The sequence below is a fragment of the Salvia hispanica genome, chromosome 2, assembly GCF_029641045.1.
Source record: "Salvia hispanica isolate PSC_SH4W2 chromosome 2, Shi_PSC_v1, whole genome shotgun sequence".
NCBI classification, from domain to species: Eukaryota; Viridiplantae; Streptophyta; class Magnoliopsida; order Lamiales; family Lamiaceae; genus Salvia; species Salvia hispanica.
The window spans coordinates 18,833,127-18,847,306 of record NC_142693.1 but is presented as its reverse complement, the minus strand read 5'-3'; the positions used below and the strand labels follow the sequence as shown (position 1 = coordinate 18,847,306).

At 35.9% G+C, this 14,180-nt stretch overlaps 2 protein-coding genes across 2 annotated transcripts; both read right to left on the bottom strand.

Annotated features, from left to right (window-relative positions):
* Positions 1-279: 279 nt before the first annotated feature.
* LOC125219531 (uncharacterized) lies at positions 280-2,259 on the bottom strand. The gene is made up of 2 exons (XM_048121540.2): positions 1,369-2,259; positions 280-881 (listed from the first exon to the last, which is right to left on the bottom strand). Exons 1-2 carry the CDS (start codon positions 1,778-1,780, stop codon positions 607-609), a joined length of 687 nt encoding a protein of 228 aa, XP_047977497.1. The 5' UTR covers positions 1,781-2,259; the 3' UTR covers positions 280-606.
* Positions 2,260-7,906: 5,647 nt separating this feature from the next.
* LOC125201283 (uncharacterized) lies at positions 7,907-13,714 on the bottom strand. The gene is made up of 18 exons (XM_048099331.2): positions 13,377-13,714; positions 12,663-12,779; positions 12,406-12,531; positions 12,248-12,310; positions 11,440-11,547; positions 10,651-10,728; positions 10,450-10,542; positions 10,204-10,290; positions 9,991-10,092; positions 9,747-9,866; positions 9,596-9,658; positions 9,339-9,490; positions 9,141-9,222; positions 8,992-9,050; positions 8,856-8,904; positions 8,530-8,621; positions 8,369-8,438; positions 7,907-8,290 (listed from the first exon to the last, which is right to left on the bottom strand). The coding sequence occupies exons 1-18, from the start codon at positions 13,614-13,616 to the stop codon at positions 8,219-8,221; spliced, it is 1,773 nt and encodes a 590-aa protein (XP_047955288.1). The 5' UTR covers positions 13,617-13,714; the 3' UTR covers positions 7,907-8,218.
* Positions 13,715-14,180: the final 466 nt, after the last annotated feature.

The window sequence follows — 14,180 nt, the reverse complement described above, 5'->3', positions numbered from 1 at the left end:
CCCCCAAATCTCGAAAAAAACTTATACCATCCATTTCAGCATTTATTTTTTTGGTTATCTCACAGTAATTGAGTTAAAGGGTTAGCACTAGTCTTGATTATACTTCACTTCAGTATAAATTCCAAAACTCCAACGAAGCATGAATTATAAAGCTCTTGAAATTCTAGAATACGTCAAATAATTGCAATGCAAAAATAGTGGCCTCAAAAAATCAAAGGGAATTTGTCAATAATTTAGAAGTGAGAAGGGCCCCATGAACATGAGCCACAACAAAATCCAGAATGAAAATGGCGAACATATATTTCTATACAAACATACATATCCACAAGAATCTTCCTCGCTGTAGCAGGTCCCATTTCCCCCATTCTCTCTTTCACAAATCACAAACAATCCAAATTTCACATGAATTCATTCTATTTCAAGAGTGAAAAATACAAACAAACGACACATTAAATATGTCTCGTACGTACCTCCGAAGCTGATTCTAAAAAGGACAGCTTCCACAAACTACTATGATAGATACAAATTTAACTGTCACAACTCTTCAAATTTGGGCAATATTATTATACTCTTAATTATTCACCTATTACCAAATTGAATTTTAACTTAAGGTTTGATCACTTCATCCCAAGACACACTCAGATCACCTGATGATCCCAACACATCGACGTCGTTCCAGCTCCAATAGCTAGGCAAATCCATCTCCCAACCCCCGCTCACCGGAGCATTCACGGTGGTGATCGTCGACTCCTCCACCGAGTCAAGATTTCCGGCGAATTGATCAAATCCATACGAACTCGAACCATTCATGTTTAAACTCGTGAATTGAAATTCCGTAGCCGGAATCACCTGAGCCACATTTCCTCCGGCGAAAGGGGACACTACAAAAAAAAAATTAAGAATATATTTTAATACAATTAAGAATGCTAATTTGTATTTCTAATTATCCGCCATTTTCTTAAAAATATCCTAAAATTAGGAGCTACAAGTGGAAGCCGATAGTAAGACCATCTTCAACCATGCCCCAAAAATGAGTTTTGGTATAGAAATCTTCTCCAACCATACACCTAACTCAAACCAATTTTTGGTGTTTTTTTGAAACTATACCAAATATGATGTTATGCAAAAATTTCATGAGACAAAAACTCAAAAATTGGTGTAAATTTTGAATTTGATGTAAATTGTTGGAGTAAAACTACTTTTTAGTGTGACATATACTGAAAAATGAGTTTGGGATAGTTAAGAAAAATAAAAAATTGCTCGTGGTTATTTTAAAAAAAAATTCACACACAAGTAAATAATGTAACTATTTTTGTGTTATAGTGAAAAAAAGTTTTTTGTAGAGGGAATTAGTGATATTATCAACACCTCTCGACGACGTCGTTTCATGCATTGCCGGAGCAGAGGAGGAGCGGCCGATCAACGCTTGGTAAAGAATGCTAGAGATGTTTTTCTCTCCAGCAGCGGCGGCGGCAGGTGTGTGCTTGACGGAGGCGGATTTGGAAGGCTTGGGGCGTTTGTTTTTGCGGGCGCCGCCGACGGGGACGTTGCGGAGGGTGCCGCCTTTGGTCCAGTGACGCTTGCAGGATTTGCAGAAGTGGCGCGGCTGCGATTTGTTGTAGTTGTTGTAGTAGCAGAATTTGGTGTTGGTTGAGGCGCATCGAGGGCACTTTAAGGCCTCCGACGTCTGCGCCTGTTGCCGGCGATTTTGGGGCGGCTTCGACGTCTCGGAAGGGAGGAGCGTTTGCGCCCAGTCTAGTGGTTGATTGCTCAATCCCATGCCACAGGAGATTAACAAATTGGATGATGGATTTTTGGATTTATGAAGTGAGAGAGATGAAGAATGAGAAATTAATGGTGTTGGGATTTTGTGAGAGAGGAAGGTGGTAGGATATGGAGATTGGTTTAGTATTATAGTAGTAGTAGTGCTTGTTTGAAGGGCATCCCTCTCTCTCTATATGTATTTTGATCAAATAATAAAGGTAAATTGTTGAAAAAATATCAAATTCCGGTTTGTCTCGCAACTTAAAGTCTGGTCGAAAAAGTTTGGATAGTTTGCAATTATTCTATACCAAACTTTTCGTTAATTTGTATTCTGACAAGGCAATCGAGAAATCATGTTGTGGATGTTGCTGCTAGTGAATTAAATGATGTCACCTATTTATATGGAAAACAATGTCGTTGGCGAAGAAGGTAGCATGTGGCGAGTGGTGGGGGAGAGGGGAGGAGATAATAACAGTATAGGAGTGGGGAAGAAGGAGGCGGTGGCGGCAGGGAGGAGAGGAAGAGATGGTGACGTTAAAAACAAAGGGGAAAGACCGGAGAAGAAGATGAAGATGTGTGTAGCCAGCCAGATCATTTCTTCATAAATGCGAACAAATTCAAACTTCATTATTTTTTTAGATTAATTTTTAAAATTGGGATATCTCCAAAATTTGATCAAATTTACAATTTTATTACTCCAAATTAAATATCACAATCAAACAAGCTTATGTGGTCCAAATCAAAGGGTCTTAAAACTTTACAATTTTATTACTCCAAATTAAATATCACAATCAAACAAGCTTATGTGGTCCAAATGAAAGGGTCTTAATTCGTGGGTGCACCCCCTTAGTTGTCACTTTATGAAATACATACATCACACATATGCATATATATATATATCGCCATCATGTACGGCTTGTATACATAAATATGATACACCATATATGCATGCTGAGTGTTATGTATATTAATGGTCCATAAAGTTAAATCCTAGGCAGTTACTTCAATCCTAAGTCATGATTCCAACATGTGCATATATATGGTTCAATCAAATCTTCAACATTCTCTCTCTTTGTATACACAATAAATATATATGCATATTATTATTTTGAAGCATTGATTAATTAAATAGTAGTAGAGTGGAATAATATTCGTTGTCGTTTAATGGGATCATATGTTTGGTCGGTCTGAATTGTGATCTCATGTCTTATGCCAATTTGTAGGTAGGTGGAAATGCTAATGTGGCTAAGTAAACTAAGGGTGTCTCCGGCGGCGCCCTTCCCACTCGCCCTTTCCATGCCACGTCAGTACTAGCCCCTCCCATTCTATTGCCACATCACTCGCCCTTCCCACAGCACTAGCCCTTCCCACTCGCCCCTCCCATTAGCCCTTCCCACAATTAAATTAAAATGCACGGAATTAAAATTCGACACAAATACGAACGGAAAATACGAATATTTCAATAAAAAAAAAACATACATCATTCGGAAAAAAAAATTACATAGTAGATAGAAAAAAAAAAAAAAAAAAACCTTAAAATGTCGGACGTCCGAGTGGGACGGGCGACCTTCGCCACAGTGGCGCCCGTCTCACTCGCCCGTCGACGGGAGGGGCGAGCCCATCGCAGGGGCACTCGGGACGGGCGTGGGCGCCCTTCCCACCCACTATGGCGCCTGTTAGGTCGCCCGTCCCCGACGGGCGAACGGGAAGGGCGCCGTTGGAGACAGCCTAAGTAAATGTAATTAAGTGAAAATCACCAGTTGTCAACACGTGGTTGGTCACGAATATTTAACCCTATTTTGGAGGTTGATTGTGACCAATGAATGGGCCATTCTTGCCTTAGATTTATGCATGTTATCACATGCACAATGTTTTAGGTGTGGATTATGATGATATATGTCATCCCATTTTTGTGATGGAGATGCAACTACTATTTTCTTATAGAATGAATATCTTGTACAAGAGCCTAAATCCAATCTATTTTAAAAATATAGAATGGAAATAGCAACATATGCAATGCACAAGAGTTAGTAATAGTGAATAGTGAATTCAATTTCTCACCTCTTTATTGAGGTATATGAGCTTGCCCACTTCCTAACAACACACAAACTATCTATAATTGATATTGTAAAAAAAAAAACTTAGGACATCATCCTCTAATCCAGTTAGTCTTTTAATAACTTAGGTCTACAATATGCTTCTAATTTCGCTTTGTCTTTAAATGGCAAATTATGTTAGTTTTATACATCGACTACTCAAAATTGGCGCTAAAGCTACCCACGATGAGCGTGTATCTGAGCAACGCTTTTGTACGCGCACAAATAGAGCGCGAGTCAAACTCTACCCACATCTAAGTTTGACTCATGTAGAGAAAGGGAAAGGAGGAGGTAGAGGAGACAGAGAAGAGGAGAGGCCGGAAAGCGTGGGTTATATTTTATTGGGTGTGTGATCAAATACTAACTAATTTATAGTAATAACTAATTACTAATATCAATTTTGTATGTTAAAAATCTCAAACACAAATACAAAAATTTATCAATATTCTTGTGTTGATAAACTTATGTCTTTGTGTTGATATTCAAATTTACATGTTGTATTGATATAATTATGTCTTTATGTCGATAATTCTAATACACAAAATTGAAAATTATTAGTTATTAATGTATATTAGTTAACACACTAACGCAACCCTATTTTATTGTGTTTATATTTAGTATTTTTACGATAATGACACGTACCATGTCACTAGCTAGTATGAACAAAAAAACTAAAATGCCGACGAAATTTTACAGAAGAAAATCTAGGGATTTTAAACTTGGTCTGGTCCATTTCTTGGTTCCAACTAACGGATATATCCACATTTAAAACATAATGATTGTAACATCAATTACAATTTGAACTTCAAATTCGAATTCACATTCACATTCACATTCACATGAAGGTTAAATTTCACATATAATATACTCTTAGTTTAAATGAATAGGAAAACAAGTAAATGAAGATGGTTGGTCGATTAGGTAAGGCCACTACTACGAATTGTTTAATCACGAGTAGTTTGAAACCGAATAATTGTCGGAATTGATAGATAGAGACCTTATGCTACACTTCACCTTTAATTATTAAGAATCATTAGCATAAATTCTCTACTATTTTATTAACCCACATTACAATATTCCTCAATTAATCTATGCTTAATTAACAAAATCAATGTCGTAATGAGGTTTTAAATTGAGTCAACCACGTGTTTTCATAATTCGGTGGCCCTTTATTGATTAATTAATTAGCAACCGTTCATTCTATGTAGACGCACGCCGATCGTTTTATTTTATTTATTTTCATATATTGTTATTTGATTAAATTAAGATGACTAAAAAATATTCTATTTCTAAATTCATAAGAATATTACTCCATATGTAAATTGAACTGTGCACTAATTTAAATCTATTAAGTATTTCATGTATTATACCAATTTTGATTAGAGGTATCAAAAGGAGTAGGATACGTGGTACACTTGATCGAATATTATTGGGTATACCAAATTTAACAAAGGAGCAATCAGGTGCGGATATGCACAAGTGTAGGCTTCACTCGGGTAATCGGGATACCGGATTGCATAGGCGATTCGGAGTCTAGTACATAAAATGGTCGAAAATTGAGTGTGAATACCTATATTGTTTTATTATTCTTGATTATATTATGATTTATTTATTTGTTATTGTACTACTGTGGAGATGTTAGAATTAGAATTTTGTGCAGCGAAGCGATGATCAAATTTTACGGCTGCACGTGTAATCGTGTGATGTGTGTGTGTATAAATATTATCACAAAGATTATTCCATTGTTAGATGTGGGGATCCCTCACCTTTGATTTAACATAAATAAGCATACAATTGTGATATTTTATTCTTTTTCTTTGTACTAGTGGGAGAAGGGTTTATAACTATTTTTGTGCTGAATTAATTTTGGCATTCCACCATCAACCATGGTTGATTATAATTTATAAGTAGTGTATATTTTTGTTACTAAAATTAAAAAGCATTCAACATTATTAATGCATTTGTTGAATAGATAAATTATAACCAAAAGAATTGATTCTAAAGGACTTTAATTATTTATTATTATTTTTATAAAATGAGTGTAGAAAAATAAATGTGTCAATTAATGTGGGACATAGGTAGTATTTTGCAGGGTAACCAATACGCACATCTTTTGTAAGTAAAATATAGGAGTACAAAAATATTATTTATGTCTAAGTCTATTACTTTGTGCTAGATGTCTCTTTTCTCTTCTATGTGTGCGCTATCTAGGTTCTAATAAAAGTATTAAGTACGTTTTACAATTAGAAACTCAGATTTTCAAAACAAAGAAAAGTAACTTATGAGGATAGAATATTCTAGTGCATATATATTCAGATAATTATGAATAAACTGAAAGGAAAATTACTCATGCTTCCATGGTAGTTGTAAGAAGATTGTAGCGTATTAAAAATTTGAAAATTGTAAGTATAACACTGGGGCACATTAAGCAAAGTTAAATTTTGTACTCAGTAATAAAGAAATCGGATTTTAGTTTTATTAAGGCAAACTAGAAGTAGATCCTTTCATCCATTATTCCCGAGTGAACCCACCCTTAAAAATTGAGATCTGCTAACCTAAAAATCAGTGGAAGAGGTCACACATGCCCATGTGACCAACAAGGCATAAAGGAAACCTATCCAACAAAGTGGACCACAACATGGCTATACATCAATATTGTGTGTTAGATTTTACGGGGATTAAGTTTGATCTCATTCATTGAAACATACTTGATATAAACGTACTCATACGTGAAGAGGAGATCAACTAAATCCAATGAAGTCTGTGGGGATATGGGCTTAATTGATATGTAACCAAGTCCTGGTGAGATTCCTTCTTAAATTCAATGAGACATATGGGAATTGACTCACTAAACATGATCAATTGAACTCTTGTTTACTTCATATTATCTATGTGAGAGTAATTACATGTGGATTTCCTAGTGAGATTCTATCTTAAATTCAATGCGAAATATGAGAATTGACTCACTAAATATTACTAGTATAAATTTAACTCTTTTTACTTCGTATTACTGATGTGGACAAACCACATGTGAGTCCTTCGTATTTGTTAATATCTGTTGATGTTGATGTTTTATCCTAAAACCGACTGACTATGATCAACCCTACTCTGTTGATGTTTTATCCTAAAACTGACTGATTATATATTCAAGTTGATCTTTTTTTACTTCACGTTTTTAATGTGGAACAACTCACATGTGAATATCTGGACAATTCACGTGTGAATATCTTAATGTTATCTTGTATATCTAATTTGAGGATGAAAAATCCAAATCCAAACATGATGAAAAGACAGAATGCTCAAGTTGAAGAGATGGAAAAGATTGTGGGATGGCATATGCAATAAACATGACAAGGCGACAACAGCCTAAGATCAAGCACAAATCACACTACTTTCGGCCTTTCCTAACTTACTCGACTAAAAATTTTCTACCCACAATCATATGTTATCGAGAATTTGTGAATTGTGAGTCATCCTATATTTAGGGAGATGATGATGGTTGGTGAAAATTAAAATTATAGTTTCTTTTTTTGGTAAAATTACAAGTATAACACAAAAACTAGTACTACCACCTCATTACTATTTCCACCATCTTTCTTTTAGCAATGGGAAACACCTAGTTCATACTATATCCAATGTTACACAACTTGCTTCCAATTAAAAGATACACTCCCACCATTACCTTAAAATAGAAACTCTATGAATGACATAAATTTTAATGTAAAATTAATAAAGTATAAAAGAAAGAGTAACATAATTTAAATAATGTTAGTGAATAATAAAACTCATAGCATCAATAATACTTTGACAGACTGATAAAAATAACAAAAAAAATCTTTTTCAGGAAGAAAATAGTGTTATTTCCACTGTTTTTCAGAAATAAAAACTGTTGAAACAACACGAGTTTTAATACACAATTTATTAAATTATTATTAATAAAAAAATAAGTCCCACCTCTTGAGAAAAAGTTTTATAAAATTCAAAGTATCTAATTTTAAGTTACCAACGTATTATGTCCTCAAGTTTCTAATCAGCTAGGATCTTCATTAAGAAACTCAATATGCAAATACTTTGATTATAACACATTAAACACTTGCATACACGCCTCTTAAAAGCAAATTTCGACTGTTCCTTGATGAACCAGGAAGCTTAACAGAGAGATAAAGGGCATATTCATCTTCTAACAGAGTCAACAGATATTGCAGCAAAATTACTACTAGTAGGAACAGAGCAAACATGTGACGACCCTTAGTCGGGTAAAGACAACGGTTGCAGAAGACGATAACCCATAGATAGCATTGTATAAGCATTCAAATACCCCCCACACATCCATCGAATCTCCAGCCAAGTTGCAGCAGTTAAAACTTGAAATCCTTCTTCTTCGACTGTTTCTCCTTCTCCTGCATCTTTCGTTTCCTTTTGTTCGCATTCTGCAATAATCTCAAAGTGTCACAACTTCTTTAAAAAGACACAAGGACTAAATGTATCGATAACGGTGTACTATTTACCTCAGCAACCATGTCACTGAAATCCTCCTTCTGAGTGCGCAGCTTTTCTTCTTCTCTGGCTTCCTCGTACCTAGAGAAGACGGTATATGAGTAAGGCTTATCTGATATGCCCGACAAAGTATTACTACATAAAATGGAAAAATAAATGTCCTGTAACTTACTTGGCTTGCAAAACATTCTCCATCGCATCCAACTCCTCCGGTGCCAATGTGACATCCACCTTATCTGACTTCTGACCTTTTAGCAAATCAACCTGGCATAATCAATTTGATACGATAAATTCAGCTTATTGTTTAATCCAAATAATATCCGAAACTGTTCCTTCTCTATAGGTATAGCTAACATGATACAACAGTATATCTCACCAGACAACCGAAAGAAGAAAATAAAAATGATTTCAAGATTCTAATATAAGTTAACTTCAGTTTTAATATACAGATACATACTTTATAAGTAAATAGTATAGAACCAGAAGAAAACTACTTACCCTCTTTGCACCACCAGATTTGTCTTGTGTTCCAGTGTTAATGACATACCTGTATTAGATCATAATTGAGAATAAAAAGTCAGAAGACAGAATGCAAAAACATATCTAAAATGCAAATTTGTGATGTTTGACATACGTGTGGCCTGGTGCAAGCAGGGTTCCCGGTGCTATTTTCTCTTCTTTTTCTTCAAGGACCTTGACACAAAACAAAAGACAAAGTTACTACATATAGAAACCTTGAAAAAATGGTAACAATGCCAGGAAAAAATAGGGAAAATTAATTACTTGGTAGAGAGGTCTATCAGGTTCCTTCCTCTGCTGCTTCCGAAGATCAATAACATCAGGGGTTTCAACACCAGTAGGAGTGCTGCAAGCAGCCACCATTTAAACAGTTAGAGCAGCTCAAGAAGATATATACACCAGTCACTGGAGTACAGTACTACAAAAAAATCTCAGCATAAAAGAACAAAGCATGTCTTTCACCTTGAAAGGCTGTCGACGGACTGTATGCCATCTTCAAGTTCCTCTTCTGCCATCTGTTCCTCCTCTTCTTCTTCCTCCTCCTCTTCCTCTTCCTCTTCTTCCTCCTCCTCCTCCAAGTCACCCCAGTGCTTACTCTTATCAACCGGTTCTTCCTGCAAATCAGTGCGTTTAAATTACATGGAGAAAAAATCATAACAAAAGGCTCACCTTTGAAAGTGGGGAGCATGCATGAAAATGGTTGTGATGTATATTTTTACCTCATAATTGGGTTCATCTTGTTGTACGAAGCCAAATACATCTCCATAGAGGGGACGTCCATACTAGTTCACAAAAGAAGATACAAATATGTGAGGGAGAGTCGTTGATGAAACTCAAGGTAATACAACAAAGTATTTAAGGTAAACTCACTTCATCAACAGGAGGTTTGCCCCATTCCCCATGTCCATAGCCAAATTTAGCTCGAGCGGGAATAGGTGCATTAAGCCCGGGGATTTTTAGATGAGGATAAGAAGGTGGAGGACCGTATCTCTGCATGACAAAAGAAAGTATTAATTGCAACTCATCTCTATTACGAGAAAGTGACGCAACAATTTAGAAATTTAACTTTAATGAAACAACCAAATGAACTAAACAAGGTAATAATCTTGTAAACCTGCATATTGATGAGCCATGGTGGAGGGGCACCATCAGGCATGCCTAGAGCCTCTTTTAACTCATGTGACAATGTCCCTGGTTTCATTTCCCGTAGTTTCACCTGATAGCAGCCAAAGAAAATTGGTATATCAGAATTCATGATATTATAAAAAAATGCAGATGAACAGACAAAATATACTTTAAGTAAAAGTAGCTATGTTGATTTCCACACCTCAAATTCCTTCCCCTCATAATACAAATCACCATGATATGTTAATTTCGGCTTAGTCTGATGCTTGAAGAATGCATCATGAAGAACCTACAAAAGTTAAAATAGGAAAATGATTATCAAGAAATAAGATGCAAAGCCAGTGGAGAAGAAACGTAGCACATCATACAAATCCATACATCCTCCAGTATAAGCAATTAAATTATAACCAGAAATGTAGGGTTAAAGACTTATTTTATACTCAAATACCTGATAATCAATGTCCATCTTTCCCATTTTAGGCTGCATTCTCTCACGTTGCTTTTGTTTCAACTTTTTACTATCCTCTTTTTCAATGTAAGCCTGTCAAATATAATAACAAAGCAGCAGAAATTACATTAAGATACAAAATAATAAGTAACTATCTAATCTGCAATGATACACATAAGAACAGAAAGGGGAAAATCTTACTTGTCTAATTTTCTCTATTCCTGTAGCAGCAATGAAATCAGGAAGTTGAAAAGGCTGTTTTTCGATACCTCTCTTTCCCTGAAAAGCAGTCATCAAAGAAGTTGAGATGTGTGACAAGCACGTACTTTTTAAGCATAATCTAATATTCATAAAATGCATCAAAATAATATTTGGTCCCGCTTGTAAACTCAATGTTCCAACTTCTGATTTTAGCATCAACCAATAACATCTAATTTAAGAAGCAAAGATCTTCACTTCAGAGCTACTTAGATACTTTCAGTTACTGTATGACAAAAGACATTCTTCATCAAGAACTGCAGAGACATTCAAAATCTTCATGCCCTATTACCACTTAAGCGTGTCAAATTGAAACAAATAAAACAAAATATAGAATCCCCAGCAAATTCCTAGGATTGTGATATCCAGAATTCAAAGTTTATTTCTCACATAAGGCTGTTTTTAAGGGCATATTAAAAAGGATTATGGTACGGCCAACACCCAACCCACACTAGCCAATACAATAAACATAACTCAGACAAGGTTCCCCTTGTAAACACCTACATGTCAAGGCTCCACAAGTTCCACCGCAGCTCCCCTGCAAGAACGATATATACATATAAGACAAACCTCATTGACTTATCGTCCATTACAGTCTTCCCTAACCCCCATTATATAATTAAACAACCATCGTGCCTCTTAGAAATATGTTCACACAAGCAATAAACGCAGTACTCATTAGTAAAACAAGCCATACTCAACCCACCATGCAACTCAGACATAATGATTCACCTGTAAAAACTTCCTTTTCTGGCACCAGTGTCGTGGTACTGCAACAGTGTTTCGGTATGACTTGAGATATACCAACAGCTTTGGATCTGAAGAAGTTGCATCCCATACCTAGAATGAAATAAATATAAGTATTTGGTTTACTGGAAAGAGACAAGTTATATTCCAAAGTAGAGAAAAAAGGCAGTTGTTCTGTAGCATATATAATCTGATCCTGATAAAAACAAAAATGCACCAGCCGCTTTAGAACTTCAACTGTCAGGAAAATCACTTCTCCCGAGACAGCCCCATTATTTTCAGTAAGGCAAGGGGATTTTGAGAAATATCATTAATAAAGACCGAAATAGACCCTCTTAACAAGAGTATCATATATGCTGCATTGATAAACGTAGGACTGTAAGATACACAATGTCATCATAAAAACACTGGTCTGAAATTGGGAATGGAGGAGCATAACGCGACCAAATCCTTCATCAATTTTCATTACTTGTACAGCAATTACCATGCATCTTGAATGAGTTGAGATATGAAAATGTAAAAGACAGAAACAGTAGTTTACTAGTTCCATCATCTTTTGCATTAGCAGACATGTTGGAGTAAAGTTCATTTAGAAGTAGGAGACTTCAATAAAAAGCTGATTCCATAGACATAACAACTCCCATTACCAGAGCATATCAAAGCTTGCACCATAACATTGGCAAATATTAAAGATAAAAAGGTTGGAGATGGTAAACCTATAAATCTACAAGAATCAACAAACAAGGCAGGTATGAAGGCAATACAAAAAATATTTACGAAATTTAGTTTTAACCTCAACAACATCAGGTCTTGTACAAATCTGCTTCAGTTCAGCAATCTTCATCCGACGTTGAAGCTGCAAGAGAACAAGATTATATAAGTATTACGAGATCATTGGGAATTGTGATAGATAAGATCAAACACGAAAAACCATGTCTCTTAGTGGAGAACCTTTTTCTTTTTATTAGAGACTCCCTTTTCTTTTTGCTGAGTATCTTGTTCCTCTTCTTCAGAATCTGAGTCCGCCTTCTTCTTTGATGCTGGATCGGGGGCAGTCTCATCCTTTTTATCATTTTCCTGAAGAAACAAAAATGGAAGTACAGATCAGGTGTATGATCAGAGAAACATAGAGAACTAACAAAAAAGGGCATCGTGAAAAATGCACCAAAGTCGATAACAACTGGAAGTAAGATATTCTGTATTCTTACCTCAGCAACCGTGTTGTCCACGAAATTAAATTTCTCAAAAACCTTCCTGAATTCCTCATCAACACCATCTAATTCTGCTTTTTCTGGTACATATTCAACCTCTACTAGTTCCAAAGCCTGATGATTACACAATAAAGATGAAATGAACGTCAGGTCTATTTAATGAGTTAACAACCAGCTACCACAAAGTAATCATATAACAAAACCTGTCCATTTTCCATTCATATATTTGTCTAACATCCAATACTAACACACTGAAACTAGCAATTCTCTAAGGTAATGGAACTGATCTAGTGAGAAAATAATGGTGAAAATTCTAGAGTTCATCAAGCTGAAGAAACACTTCAATCACCAGTAACTGTTACGCGTGGCTATAAAAATCAGAAATCCAGATTGATGCATACAGCAATTTTACCAACCAGAAATTCAGTGGTCTGAAGCTAATAAATAAGTTGCAATGACTCGAAATAACAGTTTCCTCACATTTCTTTTCTAGAACACCATGTCTTCACTTTTTTCTAATTGTGCAAGTTATAAATCATCTGTTATTCAACTAGCAATACAGTATACCATTCATACAGCTTCAGCATGCTAAAACCTAGATTAAGCAGATGTGAAACGAAACCAAGACAACTCCATTTCCACACCGGCTAGATATCATTTCCCCCAGCTCAGGGCCCCAAAAAAAACAAACCGCTGCATAAACTTGAGTACCTTGGCAGGGTCAGAGTTCTCCTTAGAACTGTGATGCGCTCCGCCGTCGGCGTCCTCCGCCGCAGTATCGCTGTCATTTCCGTTGGCGTTGCTCTGCTTGTTCTTCTTCTGCTTCCGCCTCCTCCTGCGCTTCTCGGTTTCCCGTGACTTCTTCGCGGCGGCCTTAGGGTTTTGCGATTTGAGATCGCCGCTGGGGACAGATAGAGATTCTGCGACGCCGTTTGCAACTTCCACCGGCATCCTGAATTTGCACGAGCTGAATCAACCCTAATTTTCTCCCCCTTTCGGGTGTAGATTGAATTTGCCGGGATCTGTGGAGTTTTGCGGATAATATGTTGGGCTTTTCTCAGTTCTAACTATATTTTCAGGCTATATATTTGTCGGTGCTATGAAGTTGGGCCCTAAATGGGCCTAACTTAACGGCCCTTTTGTGGACAAATTCAACAAAATATCTGATCCCACAAAAGGCGATTCTATTTTTATTTTGACAAATTTGGAATAGAGAAATTGATGTTTAAAGCTTAATACTCCTTCCGTTATTTCTTTTTTGGGTCATTCCTTAAATATAGAAAGTTTAGAATCATTCTATTTTAGAACGGACCACACAATAGAGAACCTTTTCTTTTTACTTTACTAATTTTTCCTTTCCTCACCCTTACTTTACCAATTCTTCTCATTTACTTTGTCAATTGTGAATTAAAACCCGTGCCATTTCAAATGTTTTGATTTTTTGAAAACGGAGGGCATGAGTCAAAAAAAAAGAGTAAAATATGAGATAGAATAATTTTTTTGCCAATAACAGAA

What these genes read in the sequence shown, in the direction of transcription:
- LOC125219531 (XM_048121540.2), bottom strand. Translation starts at nt 1,780, where the DNA reads ATGGGATTGAGCAATCAACCACTAGACTGGGCGCAAACGCTCCTCCCT. An exon ending in TGAAACGACGTCGTCGAGAG is followed by an intron (nt 882 to 1,368) that starts GTGTTGATAATA and finishes TTTTTTTTGTAG; the next exon opens with TGTCCCCTTTCGCCGGAGGA.
- LOC125201283 (XM_048099331.2), bottom strand. Translation starts at nt 13,616, where the DNA reads ATGCCGGTGGAAGTTGCAAACGGCGTCGCAGAATCTCTATCTGTCCCC. An exon ending in ATGAGGGGAAGGAATTTGAG is followed by an intron (nt 10,093 to 10,203) that starts GTGTGGAAATCA and finishes GGCTGCTATCAG; the next exon opens with GTGAAACTACGGGAAATGAA. An exon ending in CTGCTTGCACCAGGCCACAC is followed by an intron (nt 8,905 to 8,991) that starts GTATGTCAAACA and finishes GATCTAATACAG; the next exon opens with GTATGTCATTAACACTGGAA.